The following is a 24,939-nucleotide window of genomic DNA, read 5'->3' as shown; positions in this document are numbered from 1 at the left end:
TATCCATATCTATCCAAGACCAGTATAGATTGGATAGCACCCACAAGTACGGCGCTACTAATTAATTGTGGACTGTATAGATTATATTAGTGAAACTGAATGAAGGGGGTGGGGGTAGGTTACACATGGATATATCCATCAAAGAAAAACATTTGTATATAATCCCACCACTTACCAGATATTCTCTGGGGGTCACTTGATGTAGCTGGATCACCCATAACCTATCCAATTACAACATACCTAACTGGCCAGTATCAATCTGCTATAACTAGAAGGGTTACTTAACTGTGGGTGATTGATACTCCTTATTTCCTCCATTCACCATCTCATTTCGATGTCCTGCTACACCGACACGGTTCTCATTCCAGCAGGACGAGGTATCCATTGGTTTGTCCTGGTTTAGAAGTCGTGACTCAATGAACTTCACTTTCCTCGTGACGGGAACAACGTGGCCTAGCGTGTTCACTCGGAGCAAGGCGACTTATTTCACTTCACGCATTCTCTTAACTTAGCGTTATTATCATTAATTACATTACAATTCACAAGACGATTTAATGTCTCATAATTATTATACACATTAGAGATCACTCCATTAAGATCTGAGACCGATGAGTGATGATTAAATCAAGGGTAATTTTCCCCGGGACACAGTCCATGGTGATGCGCCAGTCACCCGGTCCTACCCTTATTCACTCATTTTACCACTCTATTACGGTGGTCCCGTAAATAACTTTCCCTCACTCTCCACCAGGAACAGTTATGACACTTCCTATTATGAAATGAGGCCTATATTAATCCTTAGGCCGCCGTGAACGCCAATTTCCTGGTTCCATGCTTTCCCAGCCTCCTCACTACATTCAAAACACTCCCGCCTCTCCCATGCCCTGAGTCGACCTCTACCCCCGCACATCCGCGCATGCGCAAAGGGAACTCTTGGTTCTATCCTATTGTCAAATACATTTTTGACTCATATCGACACATTAAACACCTATTAGGCACTATAGCTTCGGAAAATTAAAATATTTTCCACAATTATCCTATATTTCTTTCCGTGTTCAGAGCAGAAGGAATTTAGTCTGTAACGAAATGATGAATGTATACTTGTATTTTATCATTCTAGAGTAAACTAAGACTAAGGATGATTAATTTGAGGAAGAGTTAATATAGGTTGTAATATTTTTACGAATGTTAACCTATCCACATGTATCTAGTATAGGACAGTTTTAAGCTTAGGTATCAGATTTTATAGTTGGTTATAGTTGTCATATTGTTACACTGTTATGTTATTTGTTATTGTTTCAAGATCTAATGTAACGCTTTTCAGTTATTGTTCATATATTGTCATCTTTATGGTTTTTCCTTTTGTCTATTGTCTATTTGTATGGTTTTAAATAAAATGTAAAAAAAACATAAAAAAAAAACAAAGGTGTTTACAGATTACAGAGGTACGTAATGGGTCCAGGGACTGGGCCCCCAAAGTTTTGATAGCTGAACTAGGTACAAAGGTAATGAACTCACAAGTTACAAAGGTAATGAATCCTGTAAGAATGATTACTTACGTTTATACATGGCTACAATCATGAACAAATTATAGAGTAATGAGCAATTCACACTTCCACACCCGATCACAACTGTAGTGAGTTATTGGTGCAAATATTGATTGTTGTGTCACACACACACACACACACATGGTACGTGGCGAGGTGTCAGAGTGGGCACCTGTGACCAGCGGGGTCCCGCAGGGGTCAGTCCTAGGACCAGTGCTGTTTCTGGTATTTGTGAACGACATGACGGAAGGAATAGACTCTGAGGTGTCCCTGTTTGCAGATGACGTGAAGTTGATGAGAAGAATTCACTCGATCGAAGACCAGGCAGAACTACAAAGGGATCTGGACAGGCTGCAGACCTGGTCCAGCAATTGGCTCCTGGAGTTCAATCCCACCAAGTGCAAAGTCATGAAGATTGGGGAAGGGCAAAGAAGGCCGCAGACGGAGTACAGTCTAGGGGGTCAGAGACTACAAACCTCACTCAAGGAGAAAGATCTTGGGGTGAGTATAACACCAGGCACATCTCCTGAAGCGCACATCAACCAAATAACTGCCGCAGCATATGGGCGCCTAGCAAACCTCAGAACAGCATTCCGACATCTTAATAAGGAATCATTCAGGACCCTGTACACCGTGTACGTTAGGCCCATATTGGAGTATGCGGCACCAGTTTGGAACCCACACCTAGCCAAGCACGTGAAGAAACTAGAGAAAGTGCAAAGGTTTGCAACAAGACTAGTCCCAGAGCTAAGAGGTATGTCCTACGAGGAGAGGTTAAGGGAAATCAACCTGACGACACTGGAGGACAGGAGAGATAGGGGGGACATGATAACGACATACAAAATACTGAGAGGAATTGACAAGGTGGACAAAGACAGGATATTCCAGAGATTGGACACAGTAACAAGGGGACACAGTTGGAAGCTGAAGACACAGATGAATCACAGGGATGTTAGGAAGTATTTCTTCAGCCACAGAGTAGTCAGTAAGTGGAATAGTTTGGGAAGCGATGTAGTGGAGGCAGGATCCATACATAGCTTTAAGCAGAGGTATGATAAAGCTCACGGCTCAGGGAGAGTGACCTAGTAGCGATCCGTGAAGAGGCGGGGCCAGGAGCTCGGACTCGACCCCCGCAACCTCAACTAGGTGAGTACAACTAGGTGAGTACACACACACACACACACACACACACACACACACACACACACACACACAACGACATGACGGAAGGGTAAGACTCAGAAGTGTCCCTGTTTGCAGATGATGTGAAGTTAATGAGGAGAATTAAATCTGATGAGGACCAGGCAGGACTTCAAAGAGACCTGGACAGACTGGATACCTGGTCCAGCAAATGGCTTCTCGAATTTAATCCTGCCAAATGCAAAGTCATGAAGATAGGGGAAGGGCACAGAAGACCACAGACAGAGTATAGGCTAGGTGGCCAAAGACTGCAAACCTCGCTCAAGGAGAAAGATCTTGGGGTGAGTATAACACCGAGCATGTCTCCGGAAGCACACATCAATCAGATAACTGCTGCAGCATATGGGCGCCTGGCAAACCTGAGAACAGCATTCCGATACCTTAGTAAGGAATCATTCAAGACACTGTACACCGTGTATGTCAGGCCCATACTGGAGTATGCAGCACCTGTTTGGAACCCGCACTTGATAAAGCACGTCAAGAAACTAGAGAAAGTACAAAGGTTTGCGACAAGGTTAGTTCCAGAGCTAAGGGGAATGTCCTATGAAGAAAGATTAAGGGAAATCGGCCTGACGACACTGGAGGACAGGAGGGTCAGGGGAGACATGATAACGACATATAAAATACTGCATGGAATAGACAAGGTGGACAAAGACAGGATGTTCCAGGGAGGGGACACAGAAATAAGAGGCCACAATTGGAAGTTGAAGACACAAATGAGTCAGAGAGATAGTAGGAAGTATTTCTTCAGTCATAGAGTTGTAAGGCAGTGGAATAGCCTAGAAAATGACGTAGTGGAGGCAGGAACCATACACAGTTTTAAGACGAGGTTTGATAAAGCTCATGGAGCGGGGAGAGAGAGGGCCTAGTAGCAACCGGTGAAGAGGCGGGGCCAGGAGCTAGGACTCGACCCCTGCAACCACAAATAGGTGAGTACAAATAGGTGAGTACACACTTACATACACACACACACACATACACACACACATACACACATACACACACACATACATACACACACACATACACACACACATACACACACACACATACACACACACATACACACACACATACAACAGGAAGTTGAATGGGAAACATATGAAGCAAGAAAACAAGGGGAAAAAAAGCAATTGAAAGCATCATGAAAGTAATAGGAGAAGACGACATGACCCAGCTGGAAAATTTTCGGAGAATAGGGGGGTTTGTAAAAAAAAGAACCCAGTGAAAGTGACCTTCAAGGCAGAATCGACTCGGAACAGGATACTGCAGAAGAAAGCACGATTAAGGGACTTGCCAGCATACAGGAAGGTGTATCTCGACCTCGACAGAACACAAGAAGAAAGGCAGCAACTGAGAAAGATGGTACAAAGGCGAAAGGAGGAAAGAGAGGGGATGGAGAAGACAGACAGGAGATCCCAGACACAGGAAGAAGATCAAATATAACCTCCCTCACAGCTTCCTATAGAAGCCTCCCAACCAGGTCAACCCCAGTGCAGCCAAACACTCTAAACCAAAACACCCATGCCACATCCAATGCCCCCACATACTACATTACAAACTCCACCCCCACAGCAACCACCCATAGTTCCTTATCAGGTCTCCCACTTCCCCAACCCCAATACACCTCCCAGTCCACAGTCTTAGAAAAGAAGTTGAAGGTGTGGTATACAAATGCAGATGGAATAACAAATAAGTATGACTAGTGGCATGAAAGAATCAAGGAGACATCCCCAGGCATAATAGCACTCACAGAAACAAAACTCACCAGAATAATAACAGATCCAATCTTTCCACCCGGATATCAAATCCTCAGGAAAGACAGAGGGAGGAGAGGGGGAGGAGGAGTTGCACTGCTCATTAAAAACCAGTGGGGTTTTGAGAAAATGGAAGGAATGGATGGCACGGGTGAAAGGGACTACTTAGTAGGAACATTCCAGTCTGAGGGACATAAGGTGATAATTGCAGTAATGTACAACCCACCACAGAACTGCAGGAGGCCATGAGAAGAATACGATGAGAGCAACAGAGCAATGGTCGACACACTAGCCGAGGTGGCCAGGAGAGCACACATGGGGGGAGCAAAGTTACTAGTTATGGGTGATTTCAATCACAAGGAGATTGACTGGGAAAACCTGGAGCCCCATGGGGGTCCCAAAACATGGAGAGCCAAGATGATGGATGTAGTACTGGAAAACCTCATGCATCAACATGTTAGAGACACTACCAGAGAGAGAGAGGAGAAGATGAACCAGCAAGACTGGACCTTGTATTCACCTTGAGTAGTTCAGACATCGAGGATATCTTGTATGAAAGGCCCCTGGGCGCTAGTGATCATGTGGTTCTGTGCATCAACTACATAGTTGAGCTCCAAGTGGAGAGAGTAGCAGGAATAGGCTGGGAAAAAACAAACTACAAAAGGGGGAACTACTCAGGCATGAGAAACTTCCTTCAAAACATTCAGTGGGAGAGGGAACTGACAGGAAAACCAGTACAAGAAATGATGGACTATGTGGCAACAAAATGCAAGGAGGCAGAGGAGAAGTTTGTTCCCAAGGGAAACAGAAATAATGGGAAGAACAGAACGAGTCCTTGGTTCACCCAAAGGTGTAGGGAGGCAAAAACTAGGTGTACTAGAGAATGGAAAAGGTACAGAAGACAGAGAACTCAGGAAAATAAAGAGATTAGCCGAAGAGCCAGAAACGAATATGCACAGATAAGAAGGGAGGCTCAGCGACAATATGAAAATGACATAGCATCGAAAGTCAAGACTGACCCGAAGCTGTTTTACAGCCACATCAGGAGGAAAGCAACAGTCAAGGACCAGGTAATCAGACTCAGGAAGGGTGATGGGGAATTCACAAGAAACGACCGAGAGGTATGTCAGGAGCTCAACACGAGATTTAAAGAAATATTTACAGTGGAAACCAGTAGGACTCCAGGAAATCAGAACAGGGGGGTACACCAGCAAGTGCTGGATGAGGTACATATAACCAAGGAGGAAGTGAAAAAGCTGCTATGCGAACTTGACACCTCAAAGGCAGTGGGACCAGACAACATCTCTCTGTGGGTCCTTAAAGAGGGAGCAGAGATATTGTGTGTGCCATTAACAAAGATCTTCAACACATCATTTGAAACTGGGCAACTCCCTGAGGTATGGAAGATGGCAAATATAGTCCCAATTTTTAAAAAGAGAGACAGACATGAGGCACTAATCTACAGACCTGTATCACTAACGTGTATAGTATGCAAGGTTATGGAGAAGATCATCAGGAGGAGAGTGGTGGAGCACCTGGAAAGAAACAAGTGTATAATTGACAACCAGCACGGTTTCAGGGAAGGAAAATCCTGTGTCACAAACCTACTAGAGTTTTATGACAAGGTGACAGAAGTAAGACAAGAGAGAGAGGGGTGGATCGACTGCATTTTTTTGGGCTGCAAGAAGGCCTTCGACACAGTTCCTCACAAGAGGTTACTGCAAAAGCTAGAGGACCAGGCACACATAACAGGAAAGGCACTGCAATGGATAAGAGAATACCTTACAGGGAGACAACAACGAGTCATGGTACGTGACGAGGTGTCAAAGTGGGCGCCTGTGACAAGCGAGGTTCCACAGGGGTCAGTCCTAGGACCTGTGATGTTCTTGGTATATGTGAATGACATAACGGAAGGGATAGACTCTGAAGTGTCCTTGTTTGCGGACGATGTGAAGTTAATGAGAAGAATCAAATCGGATGAGGATCAGGCAGGACTACAAAGAGACCTGGACAGGCTACAAGCCTGGTCCAGCAACTGGCTCCTTGAGTTTAACCCCGCCAAATGCAAAGTCATGAAGATTGGGGAAGGGCAAAGACGACCGCAGACACAATATAGTTTAGATGGCCAAAGTCTGCAACCCTCACTCAAGGAAAAAGATCTGGGGGTGAGTATAACACCGAGCATATCTCCTGAGGCTCACATCAATCAGATAACTGCTGCAGCATACGGGCGCCTGGCAAACCTACGGATAGCGTTCCGATACCTCAGTAAGGAGTCGTTCAAGACTCTGTATACCATTTACGTCAGGCCCATACTGGAGTATGCAGCACCAGTTTGGAATCCACACCTAGTCAAGCACGTCAAGAAATTAGAGAAAGTGCAAAGGTTTGCAACAAGACTAGTCCCAGAGCTACGGGGATTGTCCTACGAAGAAAGGTTGAGGGAAATCGGCCTGACGACACTGGAGGCCAGGAGGGTCAGGGGAGACTTGATAACGACATATAAAATACTGCGCGGAATAGACGAGGTGGACAAAGACGGGATGTTCCAGAGATGGGACACAGACACAAGAGGTCACAATTGGAAGTTGAAGACTCAGATGAATGAAAGGGATGTTAGGAAGTATTTCTTCAGTCATAGAGTAGTCAAGCCGTGGAATAGCCTAGAAAGTGAAGTAGTGGAGGCGGGAACCATACATAGTTTTAAGGCGAGGTATGATAAAGCTCATGGAGCAGGGAGAGAGAGGACCTAGTAGCAATCAGTGAAGAGGCGGGGCCAGGAGCTATGAATCGACCCCTGCAACCACAAATAGGTGAGTACACACACACACACACACACACACACACACACGTGGTAATGCTTTTTTTACAGCTAGCAAAGTCAGGGTATTTCTCCAGAATGGTCTGTAATATTACCTGGAGTTTACCTGGAGAGAGTTCCGGGGGTCAACGCCCCCGCGGCCCGGTCTGAGACCAGGCCTCCTGGTGGATCAGAGCCTGATCAACCAGGCTGTTGCTGCTGGCTGCACGCAAACCAACATACGAGCCTCAGCCCGGCTGATCCGGAACTGACTTTAGGTGCTTGTCCAGTGCCAGCTTGAAGACTGCCAGGGGTCTGTTGGTAATCCCCCTTATGTGTGCTGGGAGGCAGTTGAACAGTCTCGGGCCCCTGACACTTATTGTATGGTCTCTTAACGTGCTAGTGACACCCCTGCTTTTCATTGGGGGGATGGTGCATCGTCTGCCAAGTCTTTTGCTTTCGTAGTGGGTGATTTTCGTGTGCAAGTTCGGTACTAGTCCCTCTAGGATTTTCCAGGTGTATATAATCATGTATCTCTCCCTCCTGCGTTCCAGGGAATACAGGTTTAGGAACCTCAAGCGCTCCCAATAATTGAGGTGTTTTATCTCCGTTATGCGCGCCCTGAAAGTTCTCTGTACATTTTCTAGGTCGGCAATTTCACCTGCCTTGAAAGGTGCTGTTAGTGTGCAGCAATATTCCAGCCTAGATAGAACAAGTGACCTGAATATACCACTGTGGATAAAATACTTTGCCATTTCTTGAACATTTCTGAGTGAGTTGTTTCTAAATTCATTAATTTTATCACACTCCAGTACATAATGACGCAGGGTGTGACAATAATCCATCGGGCAAAGTTTACATTTCGTTTGGTCTACATCTGGTTGTGGTGATTTAACCTGCCAAAGATACTTGTAACCCAGCCGGAGCCGGGCGGTAGTGACATCCAAGAGTCTGCTTATTTTGTTGGATGCACCATAGACATGTGGCTCCTCCTGCATGATAGAATGATGATAGATGGACTGACTTGTGTCAATCTCCCTAAGTCTTAAGTCAATAAAGTTCAATTGAAGTTCTTTTCGTATTATTGTTCTCAAACTACTACCTGACAAGCAAGATTATAATCTACTCCATCTTTGAAAGCATACAGCTTAGCCAATTTATCAGTTCTATCATGCATCTGAAGACCAATGTGAGATGGAATCCACAGCATGTGCACTCTGACTCCACTGTCCACAATCTTACCATACCTGTGTCTGGCTTCTGACACAAGCATGCCACAATTTATACTTGAGTTGAGAGCATTTATGGATGACAGAGAATCAGTTACAATTAAAGTGTCAACCTTAGATACATGGACACATTTGAGTGCAAGGAGTATGGCAAACAGTTCTGTTTGAAGGGTAGAGGCCTTCTTCGTTTCTGTAGCTTTTTCATAGTATCTAATAGCTTCTTGCTGATTGTACGCAAATACTGTCTCTTTGAGTGAGGCATTGTGTAAGAAATTTTAACAATATAAGACAAAATTACGCATCCCAAAGGTCTGCTGTGGTCACACAGAGCGGGTTACATCCCCCTTCTTTTGATCCTTGGTTGGCACTCAGCCGCGGTCTAGCAGCTGCACATACAGCCACCCACAGGGTTACCAATTTGTATTTTGAAGCATTTGGCACAAAAATGTGAAAAAAAAAATTAAAAAATATCTAAAAATGACAACATATTATTATCATTAATATTATATTGTATTATTATTATTATTATTATTATTATTATTATTATTATTATTATTGTTATTATTATTATTATTATTATTATTATTATTATTATTATTATTTTTATTATTATTATTATTATTATTATTATTATTATTATTATTATTATTATTATTATTTTTATTATTATTATTATTATTATTATTATTATTATTATTGTTGTTGTTGTTATTTTATAATAATAATAATAATAATAATAGTAATAATAATAATAATCATCATAATTTACCTGGAGAGGGATTCGGGGGTCAACGCCCCCGGTGCCCGGTCTAAGACCAGACCTTATGGTGATAATGATGATGATACTAATACAATATAATAATAATAATAATAATAATAATAATAATAATAATAATAATAATAATAATAATAACTTCAAAAGACTGCCAGCAGTTGGCGCCACCATCAGCAAAACATTGGTAACCACTGCTAGTATATTTTTCACCTGTCTAGACTTAAATAGTCTATAAGTCTTAGGTTAAGTCTGGCCGAAATGCCTCAGCATGATAGTGGCTTTCTTTGTACCAATTATATTATGATATGTAAACACACACTGTAACCTTTGCAAAGAAATAAATAGTTTATTTATTTGTTTATTTATTTAAGGAACCTCCCTTGAGGGGGAAGTTCGCATCCTGAAATTTCATTCGTGTCCAGAAGCAAAAAATCGGCCAAAAGACGGTTTGTATCCTGAAAATTTTGCATGAAGGGTGTTCGTAAGCCGAGGTTCCACTGTATTGTAATCTTTATTAACTAATTCAGTAGTGTAAAAAGTCTCTACCAGACTTTTCAAAACCATCTAACATCATCTGATATAGTATTCATTTCTCCTGTACTCACTCTCATTCATCTAATAAGATAAGGTTTCGTTCGGATTTTTAAGCCCGGAGGGTTAGCCACCCAGGATAACCCAAGAAAGTCAGTGCGTCATCGAGGACTGTCTAACTTATTTCCATTGTGGTCCTTAATCTTGTCCCCCAGGATGCGACCCACACCAGTCGACTAACACCCAGGTACCTATTTGCTGCTAGGTGAACAGGTGTAAGGAAACATGTCGAAATGTGTCCACCCGCCGGGAATCGAACCCGGGCCCTCCGTGTGTGAAGCGGGAGCTTCAGCCACCAGGCCACCGGACCACCCGGGCCACTAATAACCATATGAACTATGTATTATTGCCTTACTATTCTTAAGTTAATCTTTAAGTTTGCCCAAAATACTCAGCCTACAGAGGGGCTTTTGGTAAGTACACCCAACTATTATATTCCTCTGAACAACCATCTAATTTGTCAAAATAAAAAATCTAAATTTAATCTAAAGGTGAGGGAACCTTACAGGTTTGTTACAACACGAAGTTTACTGTACCTGTAATTAATTACAGGGACACAGTCCTGGCAGTTTGGTCCTAGACCAGGTCTTTTTATAAAAGGAAAGAATAATTATTGCTTTGGTTACAATCATACGTGTTACTATGAGTCAGTTATAAATAGATTCAACATGAACACTAGAACACTGTGGAGTAACAAAGGTCTCAAGACCATAATGAACACTAGAACACTGTAGAGTAACAAAGGTCTCAAGACCATAATGAACACTAGAACACTGTAGAGTAACAAAGGTCTCAAGACCATAATGAACACTAGAACACTGTAGAGTAACAAAGGTCTGAAGACCATAATGAATATTAGGACACTCTGGAGTAACCTAGGACTAAGACCATAATGAACACTAGAACATTGTAGAATAACAAAGGTCTGAAGACCATAATGAACATTAGGACACTCTGGAGTAACCTAGGACTAAGACCATAATGAATATTAGGACACTCTGGAGTAACCTAGGACTAAGACCATAATGAACACTAGAACACTAGAGTAACAAAGATGTCCAGACAAAACTTTTGCAATACAATGTCCCAATGTTTGCATTTTGTGTCTTTTTCCAACAATTATATTTTTTTTTATATAATAGATAGGGGAAGAAGAACCAGAAAGGTTAGACTAACTTATATACTGTAAACACCTCTATGATTTAAGTATCTTTATCACTGTTATCTTATTCAATATTACATCTTGCTCGTCTCCATTAATATTACATCTGGCTCGTCTCCATTAATATTACATCTGGCTCGTCTCCATTAATATTACATCTGGCTCGTCTCCATTAATATTACATCTGGCTCGTCTCCATTAATATTACATCTTGCTCGTCTCCATTAATATTACATCTTGCTCGTCTCCATTAATATTACATCTTGCTCGTCTCCATTAATATTACATCTTGCTCGTCTCCATTAATATTACATCTTGCTCGTCTCCATTAATATTACATCTGGCTCGTCTCCATTAATATTACATCTGGCTCGTCTCCATTAATATTACATCTTGCTCGTCTCCATTAATATTACATCTGGCTCGTCTCCATTAATATTACATCTGGCTCATCTCCATTAATATTACATCTGGCTCGTCTCCATTAATATTACATCTTGCTCGTCTCCATTAATATTACATCTTGCTCGTCTCCATTAATATTACATCTTGCTCGTCTCCATTAATATTACATCTTGCTCGTCTCCATTAATATTACATCTTGCTCGTCTCCATTAATATTACATCTTGCTCGTCTCCATTAATATTACATCTTGCTCGTCTCCATTAATATTACATCTTGCTCGTCTCCATTAATATTACATCTTGCTCGTCTCCATTAATATTACATCTTGCTCGTCTCCATTAATATTACATCTGGCTCGTCTCCATTAATATTACATCTGGCTCGTCTCCATTAATATTACATCTTGCTCGTCTCCATTAATATTACATCTGGCTCGTCTCCATTAATATTACATCTGGCTCATCTCCATTAATATTACATCTGGCTCGTCTCCATTAATATTACATCTTGCTCGTCTCCATTAATATTACATCTTGCTCGTCTCCATTAATATTACATCTTGCTCGTCTCCATTAATATTACATCTTGCTCGTCTCCATTAATATTACATCTTGCTCTTCTCCATTAATATTACATCTTGCTCGTCTCCATTAATAGCTAAAATGGAAATGTCTGACCTTGTATTATTATCTATTATTATCATCATTATCTTTGTCCTCTAAAGGATCTTGTAAATTGTATTGAATATATATATGTATAATCTTCCTGAAAGGGTTACTTCCTCCTATCCTCTTAGGCCCAGTCATTTATATTCTTAAAGCTACGTAAGGCACCTGACTCTGCCACTCTAACTGATCTTCTAAGTTGTATTGAATATATATATATGTATAATGTTTTAGCTGTGTTATTATAAATTATGAGAGGTTAGGGTTTAATGGTTCATCTCCCTTTTGGGTATATTGCTTAAACACTACTTCTCTCCCCCTACCCCTCTTTCCAGTGTGTGTGTGTCACGTGACCCCACTTGACTCCAGCCATTGTTTGCTTGGCTTAAGCAGTTGGGTTTCGCCCTATGACTAGACCACATCTAGTTGGCCATTATACTCTCAAGTTGAGAATTTTCCAATAGCTTGAGAGGCTATAGATTCACTTAACTGTTCTTTGAGTGATTACTGAGATAAACTTAACCATTTACGTCACTCTGTGTAGAGATGGAAGACTTCTATTATTGAAATAATAGGATATAATATATGCCTTAATTTATATAACTGATAATTATTTCCTGGAGAAAGTTATAAAATATCTTACCATTTATTAAGAGTGCTGAGAATTGTACAAATGTATACGTATTGGTTAAAGGTTCATGTGATACAAAGTACATTATTATGATATTCCAGGGATATATATTAAAATTACATATTCTCTTTTATTTAAGCAAAGTGGATTTGTTTCATTAAAAATAAGTTTTTTTTTTAATAATCATTAAATCAAAGCCCCTCTCAAATTCTCTGTCAGAATTGTTACATCTGTCTTACCTGTAGAGTTTACCTGGAGAGGGTTTTAGGGGTCAGTGCCCCTGCAGCTGGGTCTGAGACCAGGCCTCATGGTGGATCAGGAACTGATCAATCAGGCTGTTATTGCTGGTCACATCCAAGCTGATATACAAACCACAGTGTAGTTGGTCAGGTACTGACTTTAGGTGACTGTCCAGTGCCTTCTTGAAGACAGCCAGGGGTTTATTGGTAATCTCCCTTATGTATGCTGGGAGGCAATTGAACAGTCTTGGGCCCCAGATGCTTATTTTGTTTTCTGCTTTTCATTGAAGAATGTTGCATCTCCTGCCGAGTCTTTTGATTTCATATGGAGTGATTTTCGTGTGCAGGTTTGGTACCAATCCCTCCAGGACCTTCCAAGTGTATATTATCATGTATCTCTCTCGTCTGCGTTTGAGGGAATACAGATCAAGGACCTTCAACCGTTCCCAGTAGTTTAGGTGCCTTATCGCACTTATGTGTAAGGTGAAAGTTCTTTGTACACTCTCCAGGTCTGCAATGTTGCCAGCCTTGAAGGGGGCCGTTAGTGTACAGCAGCATTCCAGCTTAGAGAGCACAGCAAGTTTGAAGAGAATCATCATGGGCTTGGTGTCCCTAGTTTTGAAGGCTCTCATTATCCATCCCATCATTTTCCTAGTGGATGACGTAGATACATTGTTGTGATCTTTGAAGGCGAGATCCTCTGACATTAACACTCCCAGGTCCTTCTTGGTTCTTCTTGGGCTGATATCCAGGAAATATCACTAAGGGAAGCCCAAAGTAAAGAGTAAGATGCAACACAAACATATAACTTACTATTGCCATCCTTCTGCAACATTTGCAATGTTCTAGTCAGTCATGCTCAAAATAAAAAATCTGTGCCATACCATGCATACTTGCTGAATTTTTTTTTTTTAATGAACTAGTCATATAACACCGAGGCAGGGTGACGAAAAACGAAAAACGAATGCTTTTCTTTTTAAATTTAGTAAATTATACAGGAGAAGGGGTTGCTAGCCCCTTGCTGCCAGCATTTTGGTCACTTTCTATGACACACATGGGGCCAGGAGCTGAGTCTCGACCCCTGCAACCACAATTAGGTGAGTACATGGCTTACAGAGGAAGAATTCTGTTCCACTTCCCCATACAGATTAAAGAAGAAAGAAACAATAACTAAAAATATAAAAGAAGAAAATCGAGAAGGGTATGTATATATATATATATATATATATATATATATATATATATATATATATATATATATATATATATATATATATATATATATATATATATATATATATATATATATATACATACATACATATATATACATACCGTATATATATGCATATATATTCGGTACTCAAACTTAATTCGTTCCAGAGTGCCGATCACTTCAAGTACTGAATTAATTTTTCCCATCAGGAATAATTAATAATTCATATCTGTTGCGACTCAAACCAATACTCTTTTTGGTTGGCTGTTATCACTAATCTTCTTAGGCCCAATGGTGACTTATTTATTCAAATAATATTTAAAAACAGCAAAAAAAATGTGAAGAAACACGAAATAGTTTCGAGCAAAGTTTAGCGGAGTTTTGCACTAAGCGACACCTGCAGGGAGACTGACACACAATGTTTGGTCGAGTTCTGAGCAAACGGTCGACTACTGAGCGATTTTTATTTATTTTACAAAGCGTTCTAATACCAAATTGTTGGAGTTCGGAGTTAAGTATCGAGGTACTACTGTATATGCATGTACATTGGACCCTCGGTTATCGGCCGTAATCCATTCCAGAAGCTCGGCCTAAAGCCAAAATGGCCGAAAAATAAAAAAAACCATAAGAATTAATGTAAACGCAATTTATCTATTCAAGGAAAAAATACTCACAAAAAATGTTTTTTTAATAATTAAATGAGTATTACATACATTTATTGACCTTCTGAAATGCCTGCTACACTCCCTGCATGCCTGCTACACTTCCTGCATGCCTGCTACACTACCTGCATGTCTGCTACACTCCCTACATGTCTGTTACACTCCCTGCATATCTGCTACACTCCCTGCATGCCTATTACACTCCCTGCATGCCTGTTGCACTCCCTGCATGCCTGCTACGCTCCCTGCATGCCTATTACACTCCCTGCTTGCCTGCTACACTTCCTGCATGCCTGCTACACTTCCTGCATGTCTGCTACACTCCCTGCATGCCTGTTATACTCCTTGCATGCCTGCTACACTCCCTGCATGCCTGTTACACTCCCTGCATGCCTGCTACACTCCCTGCATGCCTGCTACACTCCCTGCATGCCTGTTACACTCCCTGCATATATGTTACACTCCCTGTATGCCTGCTACACTCTGTCCATGTCTGTTACACTCCCTGCATGCCTGCTACACTCCCTGCATGCCTGCTACACTCCCTGCATGCTTGTTACGCTCCCTGCATGCCTGCTACACTCCCTGCATGCCTGCTACACTCCCTGCATGCCTGTTACACTCCCTGCATGCCTGCTACACTTCCTGCATGCCTGCTACACTCCCTGCATGCCTGTTACACTCCCTGCATGCCTGCTACACTCCCTGCATGTCTGTTACACTCCCTGCATGTCTGCTACACTCCCTGCATGTCTGCTACACTCCCTGCATGTCTGCTACACTCCCTGCATGTCTGCTACAGTCCCTGCATGTCTGCTACACTCCCTGCATGCCTGTTACTCTCCCTGCATGTCTGCTACACTCCCTGCATGTCTGCTACACTCCCTGCATGTCTGCTACACTCCCTGCATGCCTGTTACACTCCCTGCATGCCTGTTACACTCCCTGCATGTCTGCTACACTCCCTGCATGTCTGCTACACTCCCTGCATGCCTGTTACACTCCCTGCATGCCTGCTACACTCCCTGCATGCCTGTTACACTCCCTGCATGTCTGCTACACTCCCTGCATGTCTGCTACACTCCCTGCATGTCTGCTACACTCCCTGCATGTCTGCTACACTCCCTGCATGCCTATTACACTCCCTGCATGCCTGTTACACTCCCTGCATGCCTGTTACACTCCCTGCATGCCTGTTACACTCCCTGCATGCCTGTTACACTCCCTGCATGCCTGTTACACTCCCTGCATGCCTGTTACACTCCCTGCATGCCTGTTACACTCCCTGCATGCCTGTTACACTCCCTGCATGCCTGTTACACTCCCTGCATGTCTGCTACACTCCCTGCATCCCTGATACACTCCTGCATGCCTGTTACACTCCCTGCATACCTGTTACAGTCCCTGCATGCCTGTTACACTCCCTGCATGCCTGTTACACTCCCTGCATGCCTGTTACACTCCCTGCATGCCTGTTACACTCCCTGCATACCTGTTACAGTCCCTGCATGCCTGTTACACTCCCTGCATGCCTGTTACACTCCCTGCATGCCTGTTACACTCCCTGCATGTCTGCTACACTCCCTGCATGCCTGTTACACTCCCTGCATGTCTGCTACACTCCGTGCATGCCTGTTACACTCCCTGCATGCCTGTTACACTCCCTGCATGCCTGTTACACTCCCTGCATGCCTGCTACACTCCCTGCATGTCTGCTACACTCCCTGCATGCCTGTTACACTCCCTGCATGCCTGTTACACTCCCTGCGTGCCTGTTACACTCCCTGCATGTCTGCTACACTCCCTGCATGCCTGTTACACTCCTTGCATGCCTGTTACACTCCCTACATGCCTGCTACACTCACTGCATGCCTGCTACACCCCCTGCATGCCTGCTATACTCCCTGCATGCCTGCTACACTCCCTGCATGCCTGCTACACTCCCTGCATGCCTGCTACACTCCCTGCATGCCTGCTACACTCCCTGCATGCCTGTTACACTCCCTGCATGCCTGTTACACTCCCTGCATGCCTGTTACACTCCCTGCATGCCTGCTACACTCCCTGCATCCCTGCTACACTCCCTGCATGCCTGTTACACTCCCTGCATGCCTGTTACACTCCCTGCATCCCTGCATGCCTGCTACACTCCCTGCATGCCTGTTACACTCCCTGCATCCCTGCTACACTCCCTGCATGTCTGCTACACTCCCAGCATGCCTGTTACACTCCCTGCATCCCTGCTGCACTCCCTGCATGCCTGTTACACTCCCTGCATGCCTGTTACACTCCCTGCATCCCTGCTACACTCCCTGCATGCCTGCTACACTCCCTGCATGCCTGTTACACTCCCTGCATCCCTGCTACACTCCCTGCATGCCTGTTACACTCCCTGCATGCCTGTTACACTCCCTGCATGTCTGCTACACTCCCTGCATGTCTGCTACACTCCCTGCATGCCTGCTACATTTCATGCTAAAATTTCAAAATTTTTCTCACTTTCTTTACCACAGGAACTTTACTAGGAACTTTATTTGGTGCCATGATTGCTTATTTTGCAGTTGCACTGCAAAAAACCCACAAAAAACAAAGGAAAACAAGCAAAATGTTTGGATGTTTGAGCAGAAGTTTCCTCACACACCGAGTAAAACAACCAAATTGACGTGCTGTTAGGTAAGACACATATGCAACAGTTAGGTATCTTTATTATGAAACGTTTCGTCTACACAGTAGGCTTCTTCAGTCGAGTACAGAAAAGTTGATAGAAGCAGAAGATACTTGAAGACGATGTAATCAGTCCATCACCCTTAAAGTTTTGAGGTGGTCAGTCCCTCAGTCTGGAGAAGAGCATTGTTCCATAGTATGAAACAATATGGAGATGAAGTGACAGGATGGAGCTTTATATAGCGCCAAGAGGTGAGACGTAGGTCACTAGAAGAGGTAAGAACTCAGATGTTGAGAGGTCAGGTCCCTCTCAAATCCAGCCGCTCTCACTAGTGGATGGACTGATTACGTCGTCTTCAAGTATCTTCTGCTTCTATCAACTTTTCTGTACTCGACTGAAGAAGCCTACTGTGTAGGCGAAACGTTTCATAATAAAGATACCTAACTGTTGCATATGTGTCTTACCTAACAACCTGTCGGTATTTTATACCATTTTAATGTTCAAATTGACGTGCACAAGCGGTCCCAGCTGGTGGACAGACGTGTCCGAAACGGCCGATCACCGAAATAACGGCCGATCACCGAAATAATGGCCGATCACCGAAATAACGGTTGATCACCAAAATAACGGTTGATCACCGAAATAACGGTTGATCACCGAAATAACGGCCGATCACCGAAATAACGGCCGATCACCGAAATAACGGTTGATCACCCAGATAACATTTGATCACCGAAATAACGGTTGATCACCGAAATAACGGCCGATCACCGAAATAACGGTTGATCACCGAAATAACGGTTGATCACCAAAATAACGGTTGATCACCGAAATAACGGCCGATCACCGAAATAACGGCCGACCACCAGAGCCAAAAAACTGGTTGATCACCAAGTTTGCCAATAGCAGCAACGGCCGATAACCAATGGTTCACTATACATATACATGCAATGTGACCTAAGTGTAAGTAGAAGCAGTAAATATACTTGGTATCCTGAGTGTTTATGAGACAGAAAAAAGGTACCAAAAATCCTATCACATATAAAACAATTGCAGTTTCTATTTTGCACTCACTTGGCAGGATGGTAGTACCTCCCTGGGTGGTTGTTGTCTACCAACCTACTACCACAGGACGGTAGTACCTCCCTGGGTGGTTGTTGTCTACCAACCTACTACCACAGGACGGTAGTACCTCCCTGGGTGGTTGCTGTCTACCAACCTACTACCACAGGACGGCAGTACCTCCCTGGGTGGTTGTTGTCTACCAACCTACTACCACAGGACGGTAGTACCTCCCAGGGTGGCTGCTGTCTACCAACCTTCTATGTAATTTGCTGACAATACCTAGTATAGATTTAAAAATAAAAAATATTTTTTGAGCCACACAAATTAGCTAGAGCAGTTACACATTTGAAATAATTATATTTTGAATTTGACCTCAGTATAATATGATGTAATATAAGGCTCAGAAGAAAGCAACCAATCATAAGGCTTACATATTACTTATAGTTAGACCTAGTACATAATTTAATATGTGTAAGTATATATATATGTCGTGCCGAATATGTAAAACTGGACAATTAGCAAAAACTCATTTAAAATTAAGTCCTTTCTGAAATTTTCTCTTATACGTTTAGAGATATATTTTTTCCATTAATGTTAATGTAAAAAATTTTAATTTTGCGCCAAAAGAATCTTAGAAAACTTACCTAACCTTATTATAAAAAGAGCAATTTATTTTAACCTAACCCAACTAAATATATTTTAGATTTGTTTACAATAATTTGATACTAAACAAACACAGTGAAATATATATATATATATATATATATATATATATATATATATATATATATATATATATATATATATATATATATATATATATATATATATATATATATATATATATATATGTATATCTATATATATATATGTCGTGCCGAATAGGCAGAACTTGCGATCTTGGCTTTAATAGCAACGCTCATCTTGCCATATAGGACAAGTGAAAATTTGTGTATGCAATAATTTCGCCAAAATCATTCTGAACCTAACGAAAAAATATATTTCACTGTGTTTGTTTAGTATCAAATTATTGTAAACAAATCTAAATAATTTATTTTAACCTAACCCAACTAAATAGTTGGGTTAGGTTAAAATAAATTGTTCTTGTTATACTAAGGTTGGGTAAGTTTTCTAAGATTCTTTTGGAGCAAAATTAAAAATTTTTACATTAACATTAATGAAAAAAATATATCTTTAAACATATAAGAGAAAATTTTACAAAGGACTTAATATTAAATGAGTTCTTGTTAACTGACCATGCATGCACAAGTATATATAAACATACACACATCTAGGTTTTTCTTATTTTTTTCTAAACAGCTCTTATTCTTTATTTCCTCTATTTTCCTTGGGGATTTGGAAAAGAATCTTTCCTCTGTGAGCCATATGTGTCGTATGACGTGACTAAAATGCTGGGACCAGTGGGCTAGTAATCTCTTCTCCTGAAGCATTTACTAAAAATGAGAAGAAGAAAAACTTTATAAAACTGGGATGCTTGAATATGCGTGGATGTAGTGTGGATGACAAGAAAGACATGATTTCTGATGTTATGAATGAAAACAAGTTGGATCTCCTGGCCCTAAGTGAAACAGCTGAAGGGGGTAGGGGAGTTTCGGTGGGGAGAAATAAATCGAATTAAGTCAGGAGTATCTGAGAGAGTTAGAGCTAAGGAAGGGGTAGCAATAATGTTAAAGGATCGGTTATAGAAGGAGAAGAAGGGAACATAAATGTGTAGATTCAAGGATTATGGGTACTAAAATAAGGGTTGGATGCAAAAAGTGGGTCATAATAAGCGTGTATGGACCTGGAGAAGAGAGGAATGTAGAGGAGAGAGAGAAATTTTTGGAGATGTTAAGCGAATGTATAGGAACCTTTGAACCAAGTGAGAGTAATTGTGGTAGGGGACCTGAATGCTAAAGTAGGAGAAACTTTTAGAGAGGGTGTGGTAGGTAAGTTTTGGGTACCAGGTGTAAATGATAATGGGAGCCCTTTGATTGAACTTTGTATAGAAAAGGGTTTAGTTATAGGTAATACATATTTTAAGAAAAAGAGGATAAATAAGTATACAAGATATGATGTAGGGCGAAATGATAGTAGTTTGTTGGATTATGTATTGGTAGATAAAAGACTGTTGAGTAGACTTCAGGATGTACATGTTTATAGAGGGGCCACAGATATATCAGATCACTTTTTAGTTGTAGCTACACTGAGAGTAAAAGGTAGATGGGATACAAGGAGAATAGAAGCAGCAAGTAAGAGAGAGGTGAAGGTTTATAAACTCAAAGAAGAGGCAGTTAGGGTAAAATATAAACAACTATTGGAGGATAGATGGACTAGTGAGAGTATAGGCAATGGGGTTGAAGAGGTATGGGGTAGGTTTAAAAATGTAGTGTTAGAGTGTTCAGCAGAAGTTTGTGGTTACAAGAAAGTGGGTGCGGGAGGGAAGAAGAGCGATTGATGGAATGATGATGTAAAGAGAGCAGTAAGGGAGAAAAAGTTAGCATATGAGAGGTTCTTACAAAGTAGAAGTGATGCAAGGAGGGAGGAGTATATGGAGAGAAAAAGAGAGGTTAAGAGAGTGGTGAGGCAATGTAAAAAGAGAGCAAATGAGAAAGTGGGTGAGATGTTATCAACAAATCTTGTTGAAAATAAGAAGTTTTGGAGTGAGATTAACAAGTTGAGTAAGCCTAGGGAACAAATGGATTTGTCAGTTAAAAATAGGAGAGGAGAGTAATTAAATTCATGAGGCAGTGAGTAGCATAAAAAGGGGTAAGACAGCCGGGATTGATGGGATATAGATAGAAATGTTAAAAGCAGGTGAGGATATAGTTTTGGAGTGGTTGGGGCTATTATTTAATAAATGTATGGAGGAGGTTAAGGTACCTAGGGATTGGCAGAGAGCATGCATAGTTCCTTTGTATAAAGGCAAAGGGGACAAAAGAGAGTGCAAAAATTATAGGGGAATAAGTCTGTTGAGTATACCTGGTAAAATGTATGGTAGAGTTATTATTGAAAGAATTAAGAGAAAGATTTAGAGTAGAATAGCAGATGAACAAGGAGACTTTAGGAAAGGTAGGGGGTGTGTGGACCAGGTGTTTACAGTGAAACGTATAGGTGAACAGTTTTTAGATAAGTCTAAAGAGGTTTTTGTGGCATTTATGGATTTGGGAAAGGCATATGACAGGATGGATAGAGGACAGTGTGGTAGATGTTGCAGGTGTATGGTATTGGAAATAGGTTACTGAAAACAGTGAAGAATTTTTACAAGGATAGGCTCAGGTTAGAGTATGTAGGAAAGAGGGAGATTATTTCCCAGTAAAAGTAGACCTTAGACAAATATGTGTGATGTCACTGAGGTTGTTCAGTATATTTACAGATGGAGTTGTGAGAGAAGTGAATGCGAGAGTCTTGGCAAGAGGTGTGGAGATAAAAAATAAAGAATCAAACACAAACTGGGAGTTGTCACAGTTGCTCTTTGCTATTGGAAGATTTTGAAGAGAAGTTGCAGAGGTTGGTGGATGAATTTGGTAGGGTATGTAAAAGAAGAAAATTGAAAGTGAATACAGGAAAGAGTAAGATTATGAGGATAACAAAAAGATTAGGTGACAAAAGACTGGATATCAGATTGAAGGGAGAGAGTATGGAGGAGGTGAATGTATTCAGATATTTGGGAGTGGATGTGTCAGCAGATGGATCTATGAAAGATGAGGTGAATCATAGAATTGAAGATAAGAAAAGGGTGAGTGATGCACATAGGAGTCTGTGGAGACAAAGAACTTTGTCCATGAAAGCAAAGAGGGGAATGTATGAGAGTACAGTTTTACCAACGCTCTTATATTGGTGTGCAGCATGGGTGATGAATATTGGAATGAGAAGGCTGGAGGCAGTGGAGATGTCATGTCTGAGGGCAATGTGCTGTGTGAATATAATGCAGAGAATTCGTAGTTTGGAAGTTAGGAGGAGGTGCGGGATTACCAAAACTGTTGTCCAGAGGGCTGAGGAAGGGTTGTTGAGGTGGTTCGGACATGTAGAGAGAATGGAGCGAAACAGAATGACTTCAAGAGTGTATCAGTCTGTAGTTGAGGGAAGGCGGGGTAGGGGTCGGCCTAGGAAAGTTTGAGGGAGAGGGTAAAGAAGGTTTTGTTTGCGAGGGGTTTGGACTTCCAGCAAGCATGCATGATGATATTTGATAGGGGTGAATGGAGACAAATGGTTTATAATACTTGATATGCTATTGGAGTGTGAGCAAAGTAACATTTATGAAGGGATTCAGGGAAACTGGCAGGCTGGACTTGAGTCCTGGAGATGGGAAGTACAGTGTCTGCACTCTGAATGAGGGGTGTTAAGTAGTCAGGAAGCCATTAAATTAAGTCTACCCATAATGCCTAGGCATGATAGTGGCTCTTTGCTCTCCAACTCATTATTGTAAATACATAATCTCAATGTACTACTTGTAAATAAATAAAATTGATTGATTGATTGATTAATGGCGTCATCACTGCAGTGGTCACAACACAGTACTCATGGTGGCACCTCGGTAGTGACACCACTGCAGTGGTCACAACACAGTACTCATGGTGCACTTCTGTTGTGACATCATTGTAGTGATGGTGACACCACTGTAGTGGTCACAACACAGTATTCATGGTGCACTTGTGTAGTGACACCACTGTAGTGATGATGAGACCTGTACTGATAGTGAGATTCCACTTCAGTGAGGGCAAAACACCAATCTATTGATGGTGACACTACTGCAATGAATGTGACTTCATTGTATTGATGATGATATACAGCAGTGCTATTGACACACATCAGTGATAGTACAGATGTAACAGTGAACTAGAGAGTCAATACAACACCACAGTCCTCCACAGTCACATCTGTGATGTCACTGTGGTTGACTGCTGCCCTCAACACATCCAGGCCTCTCACCACCTTACCAAAGATATTGACCCACTGGCCATTATCTGTGCGATCCCTGGTGATGATGAAGAACTGTGTACTCTTGCTACTCCATGGGTTATACCATGATCCCACAGCACCAGCACTGCCTGACTTCTGGTACTGGTAACCATGCTGGTGAGTCAGCAGTGGTGCTCCTCCCTCACCATTATTATTCTGGTAGTCTCCACCCAACACATGCTCCCCTGACCCACCCTTGTTCCTCAACTCCAACAGTTTAGTGTTGAGGTAGGAGGAGCCTGACTGATGCTGTCCAGTACACAACAACAAAAACTGTTTGGCCAGCATGGTGTCAGTATCCAGCTTGATGTGGAGTCTTCGTCTGGGTGATCCAGGCCAGGCCAGGTCAAGAAATACCAGAGTGGAGGACGACTCCAGGGCCTCCATCACCTCCGTCACCTTCATAAACAAACATCATTAACTACAATGTTAATACTTTACCTACAATAAATGTTCAATTATAATTATCACTAATTATTAAAATTTTATTATTACTTTCTTCTTCTTTTAATTATTATTATTATTATTATTATTATTATTATTATTATTATTATTATTATTATTATTATTGTGGATATTTATTCAGTCCTAAAAGTTCCACAGGGCAGATATGCCGTACAAAGATCCTATCAGGCCGTTTATGGAACGGCTGAGTTGGGTGGCCCTTACACCCACCCAAAACACACACACACACCCGGGTTGGAGGTGGTTGGAAGGTACTTCTTAATTGATAGATTTACCCTTCAAGGAAGAAGTAGGTAGTTTATACTGTTAGTACACTAATATTACGATTATTGAGGCAACTGTAGATAATAATGTAGATCTAAGACCTTAACATAGGTAGTAATAGGGCGATAATGTAGGCAAACACTAGGTTATGTTAGCCAGGGAGAACTGGCAGCCCAAGTTTGAATACTGGGGCACGGATTTGAAACAGCAGTGCCCTTTCTTCTAAGACTAGACACCCATACTAGAATTGGAGAAATCTGGTGGAGGCACCTTCACATACCATAGATGACCTTCCTCATCAGGCCCATACAGTAAGACAAGACCTCCCTTTTTTTCTGCGAGATTCTGGCCAGTGTCTGGGGAAAACTGTGAGTGAGTTGAGCTGTGGGCTTTGTGCAGGCAGCAGTTCATGACCAGTACATACCGGCGTCACTCCTTCAGACTTAGAAGCTAGTGTCCATTTCTGCATAGTTATGCTAGGGGATACACACCCCCTTGGAAAGGAGGGCTCTGATACTATGGAGACTGAGGCTGTACTGGTGATGCAGAGTGGTCTGCAGGAAGATCTATCGGAGTCAAGTCGACCTAGCTGACGGTGAGCCATTCTATAAACTATGGGACCTGGATGTAGTAGGGAT

The 24,939-nt window shown here is 41.8% G+C and overlaps 1 protein-coding gene across 1 annotated transcript; it reads right to left on the bottom strand.

The window, feature by feature from the left end:
* Positions 1-12,738: 12,738 nt before the first annotated feature.
* Positions 12,739-23,997, bottom strand: LOC128700941 (uncharacterized). The gene is made up of 2 exons (XM_053794430.2): positions 23,551-23,997; positions 12,739-13,763 (listed from the first exon to the last, which is right to left on the bottom strand). Exons 1-2 carry the CDS (start codon positions 23,975-23,977, stop codon positions 13,654-13,656), a joined length of 537 nt encoding a protein of 178 aa, XP_053650405.1. The 5' UTR covers positions 23,978-23,997; the 3' UTR covers positions 12,739-13,653.
* Between the last annotated feature and the right edge of the window lie 942 nt (positions 23,998-24,939).

Source organism: Cherax quadricarinatus, unplaced genomic scaffold (genome assembly GCF_038502225.1).
Source record: "Cherax quadricarinatus isolate ZL_2023a unplaced genomic scaffold, ASM3850222v1 Contig3281, whole genome shotgun sequence".
NCBI lineage: Eukaryota > Metazoa > Arthropoda > Malacostraca > Decapoda > Parastacidae > Cherax > Cherax quadricarinatus.
This window is presented reverse-complemented; position numbering and strand designations above follow the sequence as displayed.